Here is a 22,077-nt window from a genome sequence, read left to right as displayed (position 1 = left end):
TCTCTTAAAATAACCTTCCGATACTTCGAATACGCTTGATTGTTAATAATAAATTAGTTTTTAGTCGATTGTAAATGAAAGCCGTTTATAAAGCCGCATGATATGAGGTGCAAAACTATTTGATTTGTTCTTTGACACTATAAAACTATCGATATAGCTTTTTATTCCTCGTTATATTCCATTTTTTATGCAAAGAGGCCTTATACCGCCATAAATTTCAAAACTCACCGAAAACGTATAGTCAAAAGTACTCGATACGCCGATTGCAAGCATCGATAGCGGCATCGATGTTTCCCCACCACCTTCAGTCCGGCTGGGCACACTGGCGCTCAGCTGGCGCAGTTGTTGTTATTCTTCCATTTGCCCAGCGCGAGGTCCGAATTTTCGAGCGCAGCGCAGCGACAATTTTCAGGGGGTTAGTTCACCAACGCGACTAGTTTAATTAGCGGAATTGTGCGACGACGTCGTGGTCGAAATTCAATTGCAACGCCCAGACGGTAAATCGGTAAAATCGCGGCATCGTAGCAGGCGAGTGAGTGCAAAGAGAACCCTGGAAAGTGGTCAATGTGTGTGTATTTGGCGAGCAGTGGCGGAGCACTGAAAAAACCAGTTAGTTGGCAGTGAAAGAGTTTCAATAACGTGTTGGTGGGGAAAAGAAGAACAAATTGTTTCGAGTGTGCGAGGCGACGACAGCCAACTGGTCCGGTACGAAAAAGTCCGCTTTCCTCGCTTATTAGCGGTGCTTTCCTCGGGCCCACGATCTGGAAATCGGCATTACCTAAACCGGGCCTTAACCACCACCACTATCTTATCGGCCAATTGATATATGCAAGTGCAGCAGCGCGACATCAGCACTGTTCCCATCATCGCCTAGCAGGTGCGTATTGTCCACCACTTTCGACATTATATTGGTCTGATCGGGTGTCTCTCTATCTCTCTCTGGTGCGTGGTCTTAAATATATATATATATTATATGTATATGCTCCGTAACAACACACTTCACTGTCTTTCGGCCATTGTTAACACCCCGGTGGTGGAGCATCTTTGGCATCCATTCAGTCGGTTCCCCATTCATTTGCCTAACAGACTCATTTCTGCCCCAACCGACGAACAAGCAAAGTGAAAGGCGGCGGCACGCGTTTCCCATCTTTTGTATTTAATTCGCTTCGGCAGCGAGGAAAGCGAAATCGTTCTTAGTCATCAGGACGTTTGAGGGGTGGAGTGGGGTGAACCAAATTAAGGAGCAGATACACATGCATCCGCCTGGCAACAGGCATGTCACAAAAAACATTTTAAACATTATATACGCCTACTTGTTTCATTCTGGGATTACTGATTAAATAAAAGGAACAAGGATGAAATCCTATTTATTTTTTGCCGACTCCAGGAGAAAATCAAAGACGGCCGATAACATAATTATATCGATATCTGTAAAATCAACAATTGCAATTTGTTAGGAGAACAAAATTTCGTTGTTAAAGATATTTCAACCAGCTACAACTCATTTTCGAAAGCCTTATGCATGCAAAAAACTTTCCATTTTGTATGTTATTTTTTATGGTTGAATACTTGTTCTTGTATTGAATATATCCCGGTTTTACCTTTTCCACCTTTTGATTATCCATACATTAGGACGAAAAAATGATGTCTAAGAAAGCCGGCAAGACAGGCCAAAGCACTGTTGACCCACGACGTTATCGATTTTTGCAGCTGCTTGGCGGCTTAATCATTCGTTTTGTGGCGTGACAAGTGTTTCGGCACCACACCCACTTACATACATACATACATACATATGTCATAGGAAAAGCGTAAGCGGAAGTGATTTCATAGACCGAAACTCACCCCGAAAACGGAAAACAGAGCACGTTGAAAGCGGGTTTTCCGTGCTTTGTGGCCATTGCCTGCACCAAGTAGATAGTTGAGGTCTATGTTGAGGTTAGGACTTTCTGAATCCATGTGATTTTTCAGGGTGCCGGCTTCTGTGCGTCGTCGCAAAAGTATGCAGCACTTCTGTGGTGCAAACAGCATGCTTTTCGTTTCGTTTTCGTTGAATTTTCACGGCCGAATTGATTTTTCCAGTATAGACATTACAAAATGCCTCGTAGCAGCGGCAATAATAAAGAGCCATTTCAGTTTTGCAGCCAACACGCACATCGGGGCAACTATTACCGCTCTTCCGTACCGCTTTTTTCCCTTTTACAAAAAAAACTAAGGAATTAATGCGGCCAGCACGTGGGTCTACGCATTGACTTTTCCGTTCCTCAGTTTTCATCTGGCCAAGCAATTCTCAGCTGGTCCCCGAAGAGCAAGGGGAAGCGAAAGACGCAACCATGACCAACGAAACTCAAAACTCCAAACTTGAGCAATTTGTAGACTAAAGTGTTAACTAACCGTGAAGTTGGTCAGTGGGAAACCCAGCGAAGATGGTCTACCTCAAAGCTCATAAAGAGCAACAAACAAGGCACAAAGACTTACTTTGAATATCTTTGATCTTTTTTTTATAAACTAAGATAAGCAGCTAAAAAAGTTTAACCTCACTGAGGCAAACATATCCGCGTTTAACGAGCTATGATTTCTGGCATTGCACTTGCAAATATTTCTCGCTGTGTAATTGCGGCAGACAAGAAGCTCGGCAATTGTTTGATCGATTCGATTCCTTCGTCCGCTTCCGCTCCGCCGCTATCGGCTGTTGCCTTTTGCCCGGCTATTCGCCACTTGCTAACAGTTGTTTTCGTACGTGAGCAGCGCTCGGATACACAGATACTCATACTCCCCTTCAGATACTCAGATAGCTTCCTCTTCTGCCTGGATGATGCGATGCACTGTGTCCAAGCGGAAGCAACTCCATTTATGTAAATTGCTTGCGTGACATTTCAATGCGACGGGGCGCTTTTGAAAAGCTGGAGCGGAATAGGTCGAGCGGGATGAACGGTGGCTGGGGAGCGTTGAAGAATCAGCTCGATTGTTGGAACCTAGCTGGTCTGGCAGCTAGGGCTGCCACGGGCTGCTCCGTCATGCCAACAGTTGGCAATCAGTTTAACTGTGCTTTTTATGGCCGTACTTTGCGCTTTTTATGCGCACTCATTGCATCACATGTGCAATATCACTGCACTAATGTTTTTCCAATCAGTATCAGATGTACTCGCAACTGGTGCGAATGAATCTGCATGTTTTCCATCTGCGTGGTTTTCTTATTCCGCTTTAATTATCCACAGTTCCTCAGTCGATTCATGTTATTAATACATGATCGGGCACAGCGATCTTTGTTTTTACAAATAATAAGGCGATCTTGGAAATATTTGCATCTGAATGCTTAGCTTTAGCCTGCAATCAGGAGTAATAGAAACATAAATAAGGAATTGCTTTAATTTAAATATATTGGATTTGCATTGCTTAATAGCAGTACCAGATATGATATAATTGCCCTCTTTGCCCCTTCCAGTTTTTACTTTCCCCAATTTCCGCTCCGATTTCATCACCCCAATTTGTGAGCTGATGAAAAAGGCACTACTAAACAATACAGCCTTTGGATTACCATATTTTGGAGAAACGTTACAAAGAGATAAAGTTCATATTTGGGCTTAGTTTGTCGGGCGGCGTAAACTTGGCCCAAAACAAACATTGCCACGGGCTTTCGGCTATAATTCGTTTGCTTAATTTGCTTTTTCGAGCTCGCAGTTCAGCGAGGTGAAACGGTTAAATGTTTTCAAAACTGCCCCAATGCTTTCCTTCGCCATACGTACATACATATGAATGTACATACATATGCAGATACATACATACTTGCTTTGCGTGTGGTACTCATGGTTGTTGTGCTGTGCCGCCCCTCCCGTGTGTGTGCATTATGCTAACTAGACCCTAATGTCGGTGCCCGGTGGCCGGGTGTTTTGAGTGCTCCACATTAGTAGTTTTTGTGGAATATGCCCCATAAAGGGCCATTCGATACGTTCCAGCCAGAGTTCATTGCACTGGATCGTCGAATCGTAGAGCAACGACTTTGGGTCGCGACCATGCCAAATGGAAAATGTCAGCAATTTATGAATTATGTAGTGGGAAACACAGGAACCGCAGAAAACGTGATCGGAAAATGCCACAGAAACAGTGCATAAATAATACCTATGATCGGGCAGGGCGAAGCTAAGTACATTTAAGCTTTCGCTTCGCCCATAGTCATCTGAATCATTTTGGAAATGGCACTAGGCGCTGCAAATTGGATACTTGTTTGTATTTACAGTGGGTCTTCGTTTGCCAACTGATACTTCTGTTTGTTTGTAACTTAGACTAACCGCTCGATGTCGCTGTTTATTTGTTTATTTGTGCTTTAGCATGTCTACACAGGGAAAATTTTTAAAATTTCATTTTTAAATTTAATTAAAACGTACAGAATGTCTCTCGAAGATTTCAGGCTCCATGAAATGATTATGATCTGTGTACATATTATTTAAAATGTCATTAGTATCGTTATCATTACCATTAGTATACTTGAATAAATAAAAACTAAAGGAAGTTCCACTGAAAATCAATGGAAATGGTAGAAGCACATCTGTGTTTTTATAACTATACTATTAGTTTTACATTTTTCCTTAGAACATGATCAACAATTATCTTAAAACAGGATATATAATAAAAACCGCTTTAAACTGAAATTTCAATTTGAATATGTTAAATATGTTAATATGTTAATATGTTAAACCAACACTTTAGTTTTTTAGTGCAGCGTTTTCTTCGATTTCATTAGATATGGCAGCTCAATTTTCTGCTTGTCTCCGTGCCTTTGCCCACAAAATGTTGACTTTTCGAATTAAGTTTCACCGTTAGCAAAGATCAGGCGGTCTTTCGCTGGATTCTCGCCTTTCGGCAGCGCTGCCGGCGATTTTCGCATTCAGTCGAAAAAGTTGACCTAGTCAACGAAATGGAGATTCGCGATATATTTTCCCTGAGTGGGAACTAGTTATATGAGCTTTTGGCAAGCTTTGTTAAAGCTTTTAAACTTTCTTTTGGAAGAGAAAACGCTCTTAAAAGCAAAACTTTGCTCTCTTGCGCGCTCTTTGCGCTTCTTATTTTGAGATTGCAATACGCTCTTGTAATTGTTGTATATTGTAAGTACTACGAACATTGGAAACAACTATACCCAACCTTTGGGTTCCCAAGGTTTTAAACCATCAAAACCTATACTGTTGGGCACAGACGTTGAAAATGTAATGGAAGCAGACGATGGGCAAAGTTTTGAGGGCATTTAAGTCAATGTTCATTCAAGTGGAGGGCTCACCTTTCCTTTCATTTTCCCCTTTACTTACTAATACTCGTAATATTAAGCAGGTAAAACGTTCTTTACAAACCTACGAAAACAAAAAACAACGCGGGTGTTTGACTGTGCTCTAATGAATAAAAACAAGTGCAGCGTCGATGAGCAGCACACAGCTCAACTGATAATATGAACTTAATCATGCTGTGCGCAAATCGAAAATCAAATACCCTACTCTGGTAGATTCTATTGTTTCTTATAGTTTCTTTTTAATTTTTGTTACACCTACAAGCAATGCCAAAACTTGTAGTAAAATGTGGTATTATATGGCTAGACGGCAAAGAATGAATTATTTAGAATTAAGTTAGCCATATTATATTTCCCAATGGTCTCCGCAACTAAAACTCTACTTCAAAACAGTTGTTTCAACACAAAGCTTTTAAGGCGATGATTAGGTATCTTTGATATCGTGTAAGGCTGATTGTCTGCACTATAGTGAGTATGTAGTGAGGGTATTAGAAACCAAAATAGAGTGGCTATACGAGTGCCCACGCGCGTGTCGATCGCGCAATGGTGTGCGATATATTCGGTGGCTTGTTTGTGACTTGCGACTTGTGATTTTCTGTAACAAAAACAAGTAAATAAAACAGCGATTAGAAACGCAGTTCCAGTTCCATCATGTGCTTCTGAAACGAACCCACACTCCCTCAAAGATTTCGGATACTACTGCAAGCCGTCAATTGTATGTACATATATCCAATCCCAATCCGTGGGGGCAAACAAACTCACATAGCGTTGTTTACACATTCGTTATTTTTAAGTGTGCTTTTCTGCAATTCGACCAGAGGCATGTGCACTTGTTGCCGCGGCCTGTTGTTGTTTACAGCAAATCAAAGCTGCTTTACATATCCAACCCACCATCCCACCATTCTCCACATTCTTAGCGCCGAGCCCTCCGACGGCGACCAATGGCAGCCAAGTAAACAAGCAGCGGGCAAAACAAAAAACAAAACACACCATCAGCCGGCAACGCGGAAGCGAACTTGTTTACGTCTTATCCGAGCGGCAATTAAATATCGGGCCATATCGCAGTGCCACTAGCTCTGTATCTATGACTACCACTATAGTTACTGGTCGTATCTGACAAAGGCTCCACTACGCAGGCCTACACACCAGCTAGCCTTGAAAATTCCCTCAGAAGGGATAAACATACGTATATTGGAAAATACTAAGCAAATATTGTAGGAAGCAAAAAGATTCAAAAAGTGTCATTTCATGTGTTGGTTTATAAGTTAAGCTTCCACTTGATACAGTGTCCATTTCGTTACCATGAACTGAAAGCAACAAAATCATGTCTGGTTCATGTAATAAATCAAGTTCATAGGGCTAACAAAAACGCCATTGATTACCACTCTTCGCACCCTTAAAGCTTGAAATCGCGGCCTTATTCACATGATTTAAACAAAAACGAGTTGATTGAACGCAGAAAAAGCTGAAGTGTCAACACTGCCCCCCAGCAAATGACCCTGGCTGCTATAATTTACGATAACTCTCGGGCGTGTTTATTCATATGAATCTCTGACTGCCAGAAACTTAAAGCCGAAGCAGCTTTTTCGGATGGCGAGGTGATTGCTCGCACCGGTTTGTGGTCTTCCAAGGGGGCCTGCCCTCTCAACCGGCTTCCGCCTTTGGGGGCATACACAATTCTATGCTCCCATGCTCCACCTCAACTGCGTAGTTCGACCAGTCCTATATAGTGCTTATAGTGGCATATAGTATCTGCCGAAGTATGTCAAGCTATTTGCTCGCTCATATATGTAAGCAGATTCTTGGTCTGCTGAGGCGCGAGTGAGCCACACGCGCTCGCAACTATTTCGACCTTGAGCGGACTAGCGGCATTATCATGGCGGTTGTTTTGCTCGTTATCCCACTCTGAATATATTACAGTGTAGAACCCGATTGCACGTGTGTATGTTCATGTGAATGAAGGGGCTCGTCTCATGCTGACTGCTCGATTGGGATGTGTGTTACGTGTTTTTAATTAAAGCTGAGAAAAAACCAGTTATTGGTGGGGCATATTTATTCTGTCTTAAGCATTCTTGGATGGTGTAAACAGAACATAAACAGAAAGGTCTCGAGTTCATGTTACTCAAGTTGGCAAGCTTTTAAAGCAATTTAATCTCTAATTTCCTTTGATTTAGGAACAAAAGTACTGTATACACTGGTAAACGAATCTAAGGAAGCCTGTGGCTTACATTTCTCTGGGCATTTTTATTTAAAAGACTTCTCTTCATCGATCAAAATTTTAGTGTGTAAATGCAATTCATCGGATCTATCGCCATTCCACTCATGTACGTACAATTAGCGGAGATTCAGAGGTTCATGAACTGCTGCATTTCTCCGGCGGAAGGGCGTGCACATGTACATATCTGCGGGGAAGTGGCTGCCATCAAGTGGCCACCTTCGGTCGACGTTGGTTCAGTTCACTTTGACGGACTGCTCCGGACAGTCGTGCTGCGATAAACCCTCGGTTCCACCCGTATCTTTTGCCGAGGCCCCTATCGTGCCAAGTTTTCTTATCGGGCATTGGGGCAATCTTATCGCCAGCACCAGAAAGTCGGGAAAAAAGTGGTGGAAAACAGCCAGCTCAGTCAGCTCAACTAAAATTGGTCGGAATTAATGTGTTTTTTCGCAGCTCGTCGCTGTTATGCTGCCTCAGTAGGGTAATAATTAATCAATTGATTACCAAGTTCGACTAAATGATTATAAGTGAGAGTGTTCATGTTATTAAGACGTTATCTAAAAAAAATTCGAGAAATAGAGCCCCTTGATATGTGTATAACCTCAAATAGCAAAAGAATTCGATCAAGTTCTTCTGACCTACACTTTCAACATAGACAGGTGATAAGTCGTGACTTAAGAGTACAAGTTTGTACTGGCTTTAATATCAATCTGCGCAGATCGATTTGTGATTCATCGCTTGATATAAGTGGCCTTGGTATTTCCACTTCCCGTTTGCAATTTACGACCGATTTGAACCGACAGACCGATTAGATAAGCCCGTAGCATGGTTGTGGGTTGTACTTTACAGTCTTAACTCTGTGCTGACAAACACACGCACACACATCCCCCAATTAATCGCCACTAACTCACCCACCCCTGACTAAGTTTATGTGAAAGCAACAGCCTCATAAATTACTAAACGCAACGCCTAACACCCAGTGTAATCGCCTAATCGCAAGAGCATCCCCATTTCTTCTACGCATACAGATCAGTATCAGGATCAAGAGCAAGGTAACCTTCGAGCACTACATGTCCCAAAACTAGAGACGGTTCTCCAGCCCGCGGACTAATTGTGGTCACTATCCAATCCCATTCAATCATGCCGCTCTTCACGAGAAAATCACCAAAACAAGGACCCACCACGGATGGGGGCTCCCAGTTCGGCAGTCGCTCCTCCATGAACTCCGGATCCTCCCAGGGCAGCCACATTAGCAATAACAACAACAATAGCATTCCGGAGAAAACAAAGCCCCCGCTGGTCTTCCACTGCCAACTGGCCCACGGCAGTCCCACCGGTCTTATCCACGACTTCTCCAGCGTTCGAGAGCTGTACCAGAAGATTGCCGAATGCTTCGACATATCCGAGAAGGACATTCTCTTCTGCACCCTCAACTCGCACAAGGTGGACATGACGCGTCTGCTGGGCGGGCAGATCGGGCTGGACGACTTCATCTTCGCCCATCGCAAGGGTCGACCCAAGGAGATTGAGATTGTGAAGTCGCAGGATGCCCTCGGGCTCACAATTACCGACAATGGAGCCGGCTACGCCTTCATAAAGCGCATCAAAGAGGACTCGATCATCGACCGCATCGAGCACATCTGCGTGGGCGATCATATCGAGAAGCTCAACGGCCAGAACATGGTGGGCAAGCGGCACTACGAGGTGGCGCGCATGCTGAAGGACATAGCCACCGGTGAGACCTTCACACTGCGGCTGGTGGAGCCAGTACGGAGCGGATTCCAGGGCATCGGACCGCGCAGCCAGTCAAGGGCGTCGGGTTCGGCCGGAGGAAAGAACTACGGCAGCGGCAAGGAGACGCTGCGGTTCAAGGCCAATGGCAATGCCCAGATCGAGCCACAGTTCGATGAGGCGACTGTGGCTGGCATCGAGGCCATTAATAACCTGCTGGAGTCCTTCATGGGCATTAACGACACGGAGCTGGCGTCCCAGATCTGGGACTTGGGCGACCAAAAGTCCAACTCGATGGACTTCGCCGAGGCCATCGACAACTCGGACCTGGAGTCGTTCGGTTTCACGGATGACTTCATCATCGAGCTGTGGGGTGCCATAACGGATGCCCGCCGCAAATCCACGACCAGTCCCAAGTAATTGGGTAACCATACCAGACGCATTTCGCTTTGCCGGTTACTACTGGGTCCAATAAATGAGAAGTCGTTCTTAGTAACTGCTATTATCTGCTATCTGCTAACTGAGAATGTTTTGTTTTAGAGCCTAGTTTTTATTTACACATATCATGCTGCAATCCCATATACAAACATATGTCGTCTGCCTTTGCCAATTGTTTAATAACCTATTTATTATATATATTTTTGCGTTCAGATGAACGGAGGGATGGGATGTGTCGAGCCATCCCACTATACATATATTTTTTGGTACAATTTGTTCGATGTACATACATACGTATAACTATACTTTTTAGTTTTATCCTTTAAACAATACAAATATATTTAAATTATTTAAATCGTATGTGATTTTGCTGTTGTTTTTTATTTTGATTGTTATTGCTTTCTGTTTTGGTAAGTTTGTTTATTTGCTCGGGTCTTAAGTTATAATTTGATTCACAAGTAAGAACTATTAGTTTGTCGTAGGCGTTGTTATCTTTTGTTGGCACCGATCGCATGGCATTCGGAAAATATTCCACAGTCCCCAACTGTGACGAATTGTTTGGCTGCTTTTCTCTTGCGGTTTTTGTTTTTCTTCAACTTGCTTAAGTATACATATTTGGACCATGGATCATTTAAAATATTCTCATTAGTATGTTCTGAAGCAGACTTCCTGTACAAAAGAACAATATATGTACATAATCATCGTGAAAACCTCTCCAGTGACGTAGATCGCGCCATTCCACAGTGACGCTCCTTTCGATTCCCAGATCTGATCAGATCGCACATACATGTGCATATATCTTTACTTTATTTATTACATGTGCGAAGCTTTTGATTGCGCATAAACAGCTGCTGTTTGGCGTGTGAGCAGCTGATAAGCACAATTATTAAGGCTCGCCAAAAGCAAAGAACGGCAGAGAGAGAGAGAAAGAGAGCAAGAGAGAGATATGATTTTGCCCACTAACACTGACAGAAATCGCAATATACAGCGGTGGTCAATTGTACAGCAACTGTTGAACATTTTATTTACACTCAGGTCATTTAACAATTAATATCGTATTTTTAACAGATTAGAAATGACCATTTCTTAGATTTAAAGAACTTAAACAAGTTATAAAGCTTGCGCTATTAGTACGGCCACAGCTGTTTGTGCACACATACAAATGTAGATGGCAACATGGCAACAAGAGTTACATGACTTTCCGGTTTTACAGGTTCGTGTCTGCTGCAAAGCTTTCGCTCTCCCATTCACTCACACTCTAGCACCTGCCTAATTCGATTAGCCGCACCGCTTGAACGCTCAGTCTTCAAAGCGATCTCGACCGAGCAACAAGTGAACGGAAGAATTCGAGCAGAGAAGAATCAGAATCGGAAAGACCGAGGAAACACTCGTGAACTCTTTAATAACATTGTGAACCGAAAACCAGAACTGAACCAGCCACTGAAAATACACGGAAAGCAGAGTGATTCGCCATAGTTTTGCTTGTGCTTTCAAGGGCAACTATCATACAGCTGTGCTGCAAATTTTGTGCCAGGTAGTGAATTTAAATGAAAGGCCGAGAACCCACGAATTTTATTGAAAATTTCCATTATACTAGAGATTTGTCGAGAACGTATGTACGCCTGCAGACGTATTCTTGGCAAGATTTTCGGTTAGACTTTGGTCGCGTGTTTGTTTGCTTGTTTGTTCGCCCCCTTTTCTTCGCTCGCGGTTCCCGATCAAAAATTCCCTGGACTTTGATCGTGACTCAACACAAACAGCCGCAGACCCAGACCCATTAAAAAGTGCATATTATAGCTAAACTCGTCGCGAAATAAAACCAATCTGCTGGGAGTGAAATTAGACGCGGTGCGGGACCGATGTTGCGTGATATTTTGTGCACAGCGAAAAAGCAAGGCTCACTTTTTAGATGTGTTTGCAGATCTATATTGTATCAACTAACATATTGTTCTGTTTGAACACATCTTGGGAAACACAAATGTTGCTCAACATCCTTATCTCTGGAGCCTCTGAGTTTTTTTGTGTGGAAATCCGAGTTCTCCTTTGTGTCTTTGTTTGGATAAATGTACATATGTACATATGTACATATGTATGTATGTACATATATAAGTGCTTACTTAAGTTCTCCCGAAGTTGGCCCCATTCTTAGGTTTCTTTGTTGCCCTCTGTAGTTAGGCTGTTACCATCGGCTGATTTCCATGTGTTTCATCGCATGTTGTTTTGCTCCACGTTTCTCGGCGTGCTTGCCTCCCCAGCTTCGCAGGTGAAAGTGAAGCGGGCCGCAACGCGTCAGATGGCGTGATTTCTGCGGTTCGAGTGCGATTGCTGCGTGCAATTGAAGGACCCTTGATTAAGTGCCTCACCTATCATACACTGAGAGAAAATCTTTAAGTCACCGAATAATACGTCCTTATGTCTGTCAAAATAGGTGGTCTGTTTAGAACAGAAAGCAATATGCATTAGATAGCTATTTCCTGTTTGTTTGAAGTGTATTTCAGCCTGACACAATTATCAAAAGATTATGACAAACTCGAATGTTTATAAACACATGGCTATATGGGTGTGAATTATTTGTTGAAATGGCTTCAGTTTAAAATTACAAACAGTATATAATGTTTGAATTGTTTGACTGTGTTTTCAAAAATATTCTATCTTAAAAAAAGTAAGCAGAGGTCGCAAGAACGATTGTGTGTGTAAAATCGTTTTCTGAACATCCGATGTCCAGCGATCTTTGATTAAAATCATACTTTATTCGTAGAAATCATTAATAGACTTATAGTTATGACTTTGTAAACAAATACAAACATGTATATTATACAAAATATCGCTACAAATGAGATGTTTAGGAAACTATTTCACGTGTAATCTGAGTGATAAGAGACAAAGGCTGAGTAAAATATGTAACAGCATATGTAGAAGCACTAGAACGTATGAACTCAGGAAAGCTCAGGAACTGTAAAAGATATACCGTTGAGATTAAGTCAAAATCTCAAATTCAAAAAAATATAGACTATATTTCAATTTAAAGCAAACAAACAACAAATAAACTAGTAAGTTATTTGGTAGTTCGAGCTGAGTCCAATCAAAAATTGGTATCAACAAAACCACCTACTTTTTGCGTATTTAGATGTGACTCTTATCTATTAAATTCCTGCAAATTCCCAGGTATGGCAACTGCGATAATCGGCAGATTGTCAAATGTGTGAATTGCCGATTCCGACGACCGTTGGCACGGCTGCCAAAAGCCAAAAATCTAGCAATTATTGTTTGTCGAATTCGCTTAATTACTGTACAATGTTGGACGTTGAACTCCATGGCTAGTTATTAACGAACTCGCTCGGTTGTATTGTTGTATTTCGAGTTGTAAAGCCCGCGTTCCACTCGATATCGCGTGATGTCTTTCGGAGCCCACGATTAAGGGGGGGGTAGGGTTTTGAGGGTTCAAAAAAAGTGATTTTTTTTAATTGCATATTATGAAAGTATAGTAACTCAAGATTGTTGTCTGTAAATAGGAAGTCAATCGGAGCAAAACTCACAAAGATATAGCTTTGGAAGTAGGCGGGTCTCGAACGACTACCTGAGTAATCCCTCAGCGGGGAAGACAGCAACAAAAACTTTAAACACGTTTTTCTCAAATCGATGTTTTTTGAGTCGGTGCACTCTGTATCTCAAAATCTATTCAACCGATCGTTCTCAAATTTTTTACAGTATTTCCTTACATAATTTATGAGGTAACGCTGTCGAGATTTTTTCGTTTTTGATTTTAATTTTTTTATTATTAACAACAATAGTCATGAACTTTGGCCAAAAATCGGTATTTTCACTTTCAAGTTTTGTAAAAAGTTCAAAAATTATAATAAATGGAAAAACTCGACAGGGATACCTAGAGGGACATAAAAATTGATGGAAAAACTTTGGGTATTTCATATCAGATTATCCAGTGCTGAGGTATGACGTGCACCGCAAAATGTATTTTTTCTGAGGCGCCTGCGAAGAATTGCTGCCATTCGGTCAATTTTCAATATTTTTCAACCAATATTTCACAGAATATAGTTCAAATACTACTCTTTAATGTACAATAATCAGAAATAAATTTACTTTTACCGTACGCCCAAAAAAAAATCTGTAAAAACCTGTTTTTTTCTCCCTTTAAAACCCTACCCCCCCCTTAATACAACTTATAACGTTTGCGAATGTGTGTGCGTGTGCACTTCGAGGCGATATTTGTTCAGAGTTTTATCATTCGCGAACAGTAGAACACGCCACTGGCATCGGTAACCGTCTTTGATAAGCGGCGTTCGACTGTATTTATCACCCCAATTCATCGGTGACACTCGTAAATAGTTTTTATCCCAGATAAGTGCTCAAAGGTGCCTTCACCACAATCCACTGCCCGAATAATTTTATTAACCCACCACCTTGACAATCTCCTTGAACTTGTAAGAAACGTAACGTAAATAAAATGAATTTCAACTAAGCGATGTTTGCACTATTCAGGATTATTGTTTTGTTTTATTAGTTCCAAATATACAATTCAAGACAAATTATCAAACAAATATTTGCATGATTTTGTAGATATCTAAAATTTTAGATCAAACTTGGGACTATTTAAATTATTCCAGTGTCCGTGTTAAAAATTGTCAAACATAATCATAGGCATTTCTCTACGGTTGCTATGGCTGTGACCACTGCTGTGGAATCTATTTTACATACATACATGTTTATGTAGATACGCAGCTTCTTTGTTTATAATTTTCATATTGCACTCGTATTTTCGACGTCACGTCCGCCGTTTGGCAACATTTCAGCGTGAGTACGTCGTGTTGCCGAGGTGACACAACCACAACCATGTTGCTGTGGGGGGGAAAGGGGCATGTTGCCGGCGGTCAGCAACACTTTGCTACGCGGCTTTGTCTCTGGTCTGTTCTGTAGGCAATCACCTTGACTTTGAGAGCCGCCAGGGAGAGGATGGGTTATAAATACCATGCAGGTGCATTGGCGGGGCTTCCAACCACAGGAACACAGGCTGCTGATGCAATGCATCTATTTTCTCCGCGACGCTGGCCGTTGCCAAGCCGAAAAGAGTGTCGGAAAATGGTAAATGGCCTATACAAATTACTCATGACCGTTTCCGCTTTGCCCTTTACAGTTGCCGTATCTCAGAGGCGGGTCCAAAGTATTGCCGAGTACGTCGCAGAACCGATTCCTTCGCCAATAAGCGGCGCATTTGACCGCCTGCCCATAAACATGGCCGTCATATAACCGCACACGGCGGACGCAACCACACAAAGTCGGAGCTTTGAGATTAGACAAGCAAATAGCGCGGAGTTCAAGGAGAGATCCCCACCAGCAAGGAAATCCATTTTGAAGGGAGACCAACCGCAGCAGACCAAAGATGAACAGCCTGGCGAGGGTCTTCAGCAACTTCCGCGACTTCTACAACGACATCAATGCAGCCACCCTCACGGGAGCCATCGATGTGATCGTGGTGGAGCAGCGCGATGGCGAGTTCCAGTGCTCGCCCTTCCACGTCCGGTTCGGCAAACTGGGAGTACTTAGAAGTCGGGAGAAGGTGGTAAGTAACATGATCAGATCCTAAAGACGGTTTCTCACCAACTCATAAATATTACCATTTAGAGAAGAAACTTCCACTTTTAAGAAGGTAAACCAATAAAAAGCAAACTTTTATGTCACAGCCAATATTTATACCGTCTGAACTTTTTATTTAGAAAGTACTTTTACAAGATAATTCATATCCTATGTACATAGATCTTGTAACAGGAATAATGCCGAGTCTATTAATCCTGACTCGGTATAGGTATGAAATCAATTGAATATTACTGTGGATGATTTTAATTTAGTTGCCAAGACTACGAGAATACATATTATATTGTACATAATAAAAGCAGACAGAATCCAGGATTAAATTCACATTCCATAATAAAATAATTTAAATTAATTAACTCTGTTCCATTCGATTCATTCAGGTGGACATTGAGATCAATGGCGCACCCGTCGACATACAGATGAAGCTGGGCGATTCTGGCGAGGCCTTCTTTGTGGAGGAGTGCCTGGAGGATGACGACGAGGAGCTGCCAGCCAACCTGGCCACCTCGCCCATACCTAACAGCTTCCTAGCGTCGCGGGACAAGGCCAACGACACTATGGAGGACATCAGTGGAGTGGTGACAGATAAGTAAGTAACGTTTGCTTCATACTCCACAAGATCAGTTTCACCCTATCACTTGCGAAACCATTTTAGAAACGCTAGCGAGGAGCTGCTCCTCCCACTGCCATTGCCGCGGCGCAACTCCATAGACTTCTCCAAGGAGGAGCCCAAGGAAGCCGTTGTTGAGGGCAGCAAGTTCGAGAATCAAGTCTCGGACTACACGCAGCGCAGGTACATATGCCTTTTCATGCCCACGAAAACCGGGACAGAGCTAACTAACAACATCCTTGACCCAAACAGACACACCGACAACACTCTGGAACGTCGCAACCTAAGCGAGAAGCTCAAGGAGTTTACCACCCAGAAAATCCGGCAGGAGTGGGCCGAGCACGAGGAGCTGTTTCAGGGCGAGAAGAAACCTGCGGACTCGGAGCTGGAGAACCAAAGCAAAGCTTCATACGATGCTGAGGCGGAGAAGGAAGTTCAGGCGCTAGTTAAAGACAAGGAAAAGGATCAGATCAAACCAGACGTTAACCTCACCCCGGTCACAACCAGCGAAACCACCAAGGAGGTGTCCAAGAGCAAAACCAAGAAGCGGCGCAAGAAGTCGCAAATGAAGAAGAACGCACAGCGCAAGACCTCTTCAAGCAGTTCTTTGGGCAGCACAGGTGGCGGTGATTTACCTTCGGCGGAGACGCCATCTCTGGGAGTGATCAACATTGATGAGGGAGATGCCCCTATATCGAGTGCCACAAACAACAACAACACCTCATCTTCGAACGATGAGCAGCCATCGGCTCCCTTGGTGACAGCTCGCACTGGGGACGATAGCCCGCTCAGCGAGCTTCCCCACACCCCCACTACCAATCCCCGTCTAGATTTGGACATTCACTTCTTCAGCGATACGGAGATCACCACTCCCGTGGGCGGTGGTGGTGGTGGATCAGGTCGCGTCGCTGGCGGACGACCTTCGACTCCCATCCAAAGTGACAGTGAACTGGAAACCACCATGCGGGACAAGCGGCATGTGGTGACTGAAGAGAGCGCCGCATCATGGAAGTGGGGCGAGTTGCCCACTCCGGAGCAGGCCAAGAATGAGGCCATGAGCGCCGCCCAGGTGCAGCAGAGCGAGCACCAATCGATGCTCAGCAACATGTTTAGCTTTATGAAGAGGGCTAATCGGCTACGCAAGGAGAAGGGCGTCGGCGAAGTGGGGGACATCTACCTGTCTGATCTGGATGCTGGCAGCATGGACCCCGAGATGGCGGCCCTATACTTCCCTAGTCCGCTGTCCAAGGCGGCAACGCCGCGTGAGGAGGACGGGGAGAGCGGCAATGGCACCAGCCTACCTCACTCGCCCAGCTCGCTGGAGGAAGGTCAAAAGAGTATTGACTCGGACTTTGACGAGACCAAGCAACAGAGGGACAACAAGTAAGTAGCACTCGGGGTCAAGCTCCAAATTGTATCCTAGACTTACATCTATAATCTGCCTTCAGGTACTTGGACTTTGTGGCCATGTCCATGTGCGGAATGTCAGAGCAGGGAGCTCCACCTTCGGACAAGGAGTTCGACCGCCACCTGGTCAACTATCCAGACGTGAGTATTCTTCAAATGGCCCAGTGCCATGTTCCGTGTATGTGTTTGAGTTCCATGCACTTCACTGCGCCTCCACGCACTGCATCCCGCCTTGTTAACAAGTCTCTTCCCATGCAACGCCCTCATTTGTACCTGTGCGCAGGTGTGCAAAAGCCCCAGCATTTTTTCATCGCCTAACCTAGTCGTACGGCTGAATGGCAAATACTACACCTGGATGGCTGCATGTCCCATTGTCATGACAATGATCACCTTCCAGAAGCCACTAACCCATGTAAGTTGGTTCAACCCCATGCCTTTTGTGTAGCCCCATGCCTTGTCTGCTGCCGGTTTTATTTAAATTATGTCCAAAATTGCCATTTGTCAGGATGCCATTGAGCAGCTGATGTCGCAGACGGTGGAGGGAAAGTGTCTGCCTGGCGACGAGAAGCAGGAGGCTGTCGCCCAGGCTGACAATGGGGGTCAGACGAAGCGCTACTGGTGGAGCTGGCGCCGTTCACAGGATGCTGCGCCAAACCATTTGAACAACACTCATGGAATGCCATTGGGCAAGGATGAGAAAGGTACATCAAGGGTACCTTGAAATAGTAATGAACAGCCCATCTAAAAGTTTTCATATAATTTTTCAGATGGTGATCAGGCAGCTGTGGCTACGCAAACCTCGCGGCCCACCTCGCCCGACATCAGCGATCCCACGCTGAGCAAGAGCGATTCCCTAGTAAACGCGGAGAATACCTCGGCGTTGGTGGACAACCTGGAGGAGCTAACCATGGCCTCAAACAAGAGCGATGAGCCCAAGGAGCGCTACAAGAAGTCGCTGCGACTCAGCTCGGCGGCTATCGTAAGTTATCCAATGTAGGCTTCAAATCGATCTTAGCAATTTCCATTCTCCTTCAGAAAAAACTAAACCTCAAGGAGGGCATGAATGAAATCGAGTTTAGCGTGACCACCGCCTATCAAGGCACGACGCGCTGCAAGTGCTACTTGTTTCGCTGGAAGCACAACGACAAGGTGGTGATCTCGGACATTGACGGCACCATCACCAAGTCAGACGTGCTGGGCCACATCCTGCCTATGGTGGGCAAGGATTGGGCGCAACTTGGTGTGGCGCAGCTTTTTTCGAAGATCGAGCAGAACGGCTACAAGCTGCTCTATCTGTCGGCTCGTGCAATCGGCCAGAGCAGGGTGACACGCGAGTACCTCCGGTCGATCCGACAGGGCAACGTGATGCTGCCGGACGGTCCGCTGCTGCTGAATCCCACGTCCTTGATATCGGCCTTCCACCGCGAGGTGATTGAGAAGAAGCCGGAGCAGTTTAAAATTGCCTGTTTGTCGGACATTCGAGATCTGTTTCCGGACAAGGAGCCCTTCTACGCTGGCTATGGCAACCGCATCAATGTGAGTCTGGCGGGTTTATCTAAAAAAAATTACACATTTTTTGTTTCAACTTATTATTTGTTATTCCAAGAACGAATTTTGTTTATATGACTAAATTAAGTTACTAAATATGGCTTTTTTTATTCTTTCCAGGACGTATGGGCATATCGAGCCGTGGGCATTCCCATCATGCGCATATTCACGATCAACACCAAGGGCGAGTTGAAGCACGAGCTGACCCAAACATTCCAGTCCTCGTAAGTAGCGATCCGTTCACGCCCTAGCCTAGTGTTAAATGTATCCGCACAAGTGTCTCTCCCATGTACCTGGTACCGGTGTTGCTCATTACTGAACTCATGCCACATTCGATAACGTTAACTAATTCGCAAAAGAACACCAACAAACAAACGCTAATTGGCTCAAGTCGAATTAACTTCATCAAGTAACGCTAGGTGTTTTAAGCCTTATAAGTGTACCTTCTATTGTGTAGTATGTATCCATTGTACTACCTAAATCGCACCACACTCAATCAATCAATCGATCGAAAGCCTGCCAAATCCAATTCAAGAATTTTGGTTGTCAAATTTACACAGTGGCTACATCAATCAGTCGCTAGAAGTCGACGAATACTTTCCCCTGCTAACCAACCAAGATGATTTCGATTACCGGACGGACGTCTTCGACGACGAGGAGTCCGAGGACGAGCTTCAGTTCAGCGACGACTACGACGTGAGCGTCGAGCAAGACCCGAGTGAGGAAAGCAGCGGGGATGAGGACGATGACGAAGCCCTCTACAACGATGATTTTGCGAACGATGATGATGGCATTCAGGCGGATGTGACCTCCGGCGACGAACGGTCCGCAGATGTGGGTCTCATTATGCGAGTCCGCCGCGTCTCCACCAAAAACGAGGTCATTTTGGCCTCGCCTCCCAAGTGGATAAATTCCTAGACTAGCTCCAGTCCTACCCCCAGTCCAAGGTTGTGCAGCTTACAAATTGTGATAAGTTCTTTAAGAGAGTTAGGATTGTGCTATATATGTATGTACATCTGTGCCTGATGTGCCAGGTCAGCGAACTCCAAGTTCGTCGACCAGTTAAGTTTTGAAAGTATTCTGCTCCCGCAGGTCTTTATGTTTAGTTCTAAGGTTGACCATTATATAAATTACCCAACAAAATATACCTTAATTCTCGCCGTGATTGTACTCCTTTATTTCTCCGAGTGTGGCATGAGTTATGAGCTAGATTTGATTATTTTTAAAAAGAACATCGGTATTTCAGGAATTCGTAGGTCTAAGCCATATAATTCACGTTCTATAGAATAACCTACAATACAAAAAATGGAGTATATCCCCAGGCGCCTTTTCCCGATTGAAAAAGTCCAAGAAATCGCATTGCATACCCTCGGGCTGCTCAGATCGGGAAGATTATAGCATAGCCATGGGAGTTGGCCTTAAATTATTCGTTGATCTTATGCATTGTATTATTTTCCAGATACTGCAGCATGACGTACATCGTCGATCAACTGTTCCCGCCGGTGAAACACGACGAAGCCTCCGCCGAGTTCTCCAACTTCAACTACTGGCGCGACCCCATCCCGGACCTGGAGATCCCTGAGCTGGAGACGGCCTTGGTGCCACCGAGCACCAAGGTGGACATGGCCACCCTGCGTCCCATTCCCGAGAAGTAAAAGGGCTCCCTAGAAGCCTAACTGGCGTACTACAAACATATTTATACGGATATGCAACACACTTTATATATGTATAACAGATAGCGCTATTCCAAATTGTTTGCCTAGCTTCAAACCCTCTAGATGTGCTTACCAAAAATGAAATAAGCTGCATAATGCATAAGCTTAGCCAGGATTCACGATTACCTTGGTTTCATTATCATTTCCTATCGATCGTTTCCAGTTAAATGGGTGATTTAAGTTGTAATCAAAATTCAGTTATTAATAGTAACTACTACATGTAAGTTCCTTTGAGACTCCCGCAGGTTCTTAGAAGATGCATATTCCAAACGGCGTATAGGAGTTGTGATTTTGATTTCATTATTTTTCGTATGTGATCATTTAAATTAAGTTCATTGTGATGAGGTTTTTATTTGGAGTTTTTCTGAAAACTGTGCTCTAAACCTATGTATACTTAACTGATAGTGTTTCAATAAAAATAAATGCTTCAAATTCAAAGAAATCCACTCTCCTCACGTCTCTGTCTGCGACTGGAAACCACCTCCATTCCCAGGCGGCTTTTCTCATATTGCAGTGGAAAGTTCTCGCATTGGGCTGCGGTACCTCCATGACAGCCGAGAGCAGGGTGTGCGTTGGCGGAGGGGGAATTTCATTTGTCAACGTAATTTTGCCAATTCAATTAATGCTCATTTAATGCAGAGCAGGCCGACCGGCCAGCCTACAGCATACACATTGGTGTACAAAGGCCCACGGACAACGAAGTGGGCAGTTAAGTGACCACAAACGGTCGGTCGGTCATGCAAACTCAGTGGCAGATCCACAATTACTTTTCCTAGGGGGCCAAACTCTCCTCATATGGGGGAATTATGAGACACAAGGTTTTGCATACATATGTGAACATGCCTTTTAGTTCCTAGTTCTATTAGTTTTATTTCCCATTTAAACGAAGCCTGTATGAAAAAAAAGATAATATTTTCCAAAAGATTCAAGTTCAAGATGAATGAATTACAATTCTTTTAGTCTTAGTTTATTTTATTTATTTTTAAAAGATCAAAAATTGAAGTCAGAAAAGATGGAAAATGGTTGTTCTTTTAAAAAGTTGTTCCTAAAGAAGTGTCATTTCATTGACTTCATGTCCTATAACAACGAAAACATTGTTAGATAATTCTATCCCGTGGGCCCCACCTATGTCAATCTCAGTTATGTTTGAATTTTATACTTAACTCGCGACGCCTCCAAACAAACAATGGGAATTTAAACAGATTTTGCTGCTTATGCTAATGCTTATGTCAGCTGATTCTTCTATTTAAATGTTGTTGTATACCATGTTTTTGAAAGACTGCAAGAGAAGAGGGTAGGTTAGGTGGGAGAATTGGATATATTGATTTTCGTCAGAATAAGGAAACTTTTGCGACTATATAAAGTATGTATATAGCCATGTCCGTCCGTTTCTACGCAAACTAGTCTCTCAGTTCTAAAGCTATCTAAATGAAACTTTCCATAAAGTTTGTTTTCTATTCCAGGAACTACATAAGTCGGCACAGGGCGGATCGGACAAGTAGAAATAAACCAAAAAAATAAACCTTTGTTGTAG

General features: G+C 43.6%; 2 protein-coding genes across 8 annotated transcripts; both read left to right on the top strand.

Annotated features, from left to right (window-relative positions):
- The first annotated feature begins 740 nt into the window (after nucleotides 1-740).
- Nucleotides 741-9,738, top strand: LOC6528544 (PDZ domain-containing protein GIPC3). 3 transcript variants are annotated; one of them, XM_015198838.2, is made up of 2 exons: nucleotides 741-877; nucleotides 8,516-9,738. In XM_015198838.2, the coding sequence occupies exon 2, from the start codon at nucleotides 8,628-8,630 to the stop codon at nucleotides 9,636-9,638; it is 1,011 nt and encodes a 336-aa protein (XP_015054324.1). In that variant the 5' UTR covers nucleotides 741-877; nucleotides 8,516-8,627; the 3' UTR covers nucleotides 9,639-9,738. The 3 variants fall into 3 exon arrangements, with proteins under 3 accessions (XP_015054324.1, XP_015054323.1, XP_002089590.1); XM_015198837.2 differs by lacking the exon at nucleotides 741-877 and adding an exon at nucleotides 7,472-7,596; XM_002089554.4 differs by lacking the exon at nucleotides 741-877 and adding an exon at nucleotides 7,713-7,968.
- LOC6528543 (phosphatidate phosphatase LPIN2) lies at nucleotides 743-20,985 on the top strand. 5 transcript variants are annotated; one of them, XM_039370567.2, is made up of 12 exons: nucleotides 743-877; nucleotides 14,806-15,231; nucleotides 15,644-15,852; nucleotides 15,919-16,056; nucleotides 16,126-17,256; nucleotides 17,322-17,421; nucleotides 17,564-17,692; nucleotides 17,786-17,981; nucleotides 18,048-18,259; nucleotides 18,316-18,816; nucleotides 18,949-19,052; nucleotides 19,389-19,993. In XM_039370567.2, exons 2-12 carry the CDS (start codon nucleotides 15,052-15,054, stop codon nucleotides 19,744-19,746), a joined length of 3,258 nt encoding a protein of 1,085 aa, XP_039226501.1. In that variant the 5' UTR covers nucleotides 743-877; nucleotides 14,806-15,051; the 3' UTR covers nucleotides 19,747-19,993. The 5 variants fall into 5 exon arrangements, with proteins under 5 accessions (XP_039226501.1, XP_002089589.2, XP_015054325.1 ...); XM_002089553.4 differs by lacking the exon at nucleotides 743-877 and adding an exon at nucleotides 10,963-11,190; XM_043206782.1 differs by lacking the exons at nucleotides 743-877; nucleotides 19,389-19,993 and adding exons at nucleotides 10,964-11,190; nucleotides 20,288-20,985.
- The last annotated feature ends 1,092 nt before the right edge of the window (nucleotides 20,986-22,077 follow it).

The sequence above is a fragment of the Drosophila yakuba genome, chromosome 2L (genome assembly GCF_016746365.2).
Source record: "Drosophila yakuba strain Tai18E2 chromosome 2L, Prin_Dyak_Tai18E2_2.1, whole genome shotgun sequence".
NCBI classification, from domain to species: Eukaryota; Metazoa; Arthropoda; class Insecta; order Diptera; family Drosophilidae; genus Drosophila; species Drosophila yakuba.
This window is presented reverse-complemented; position numbering and strand designations above follow the sequence as displayed.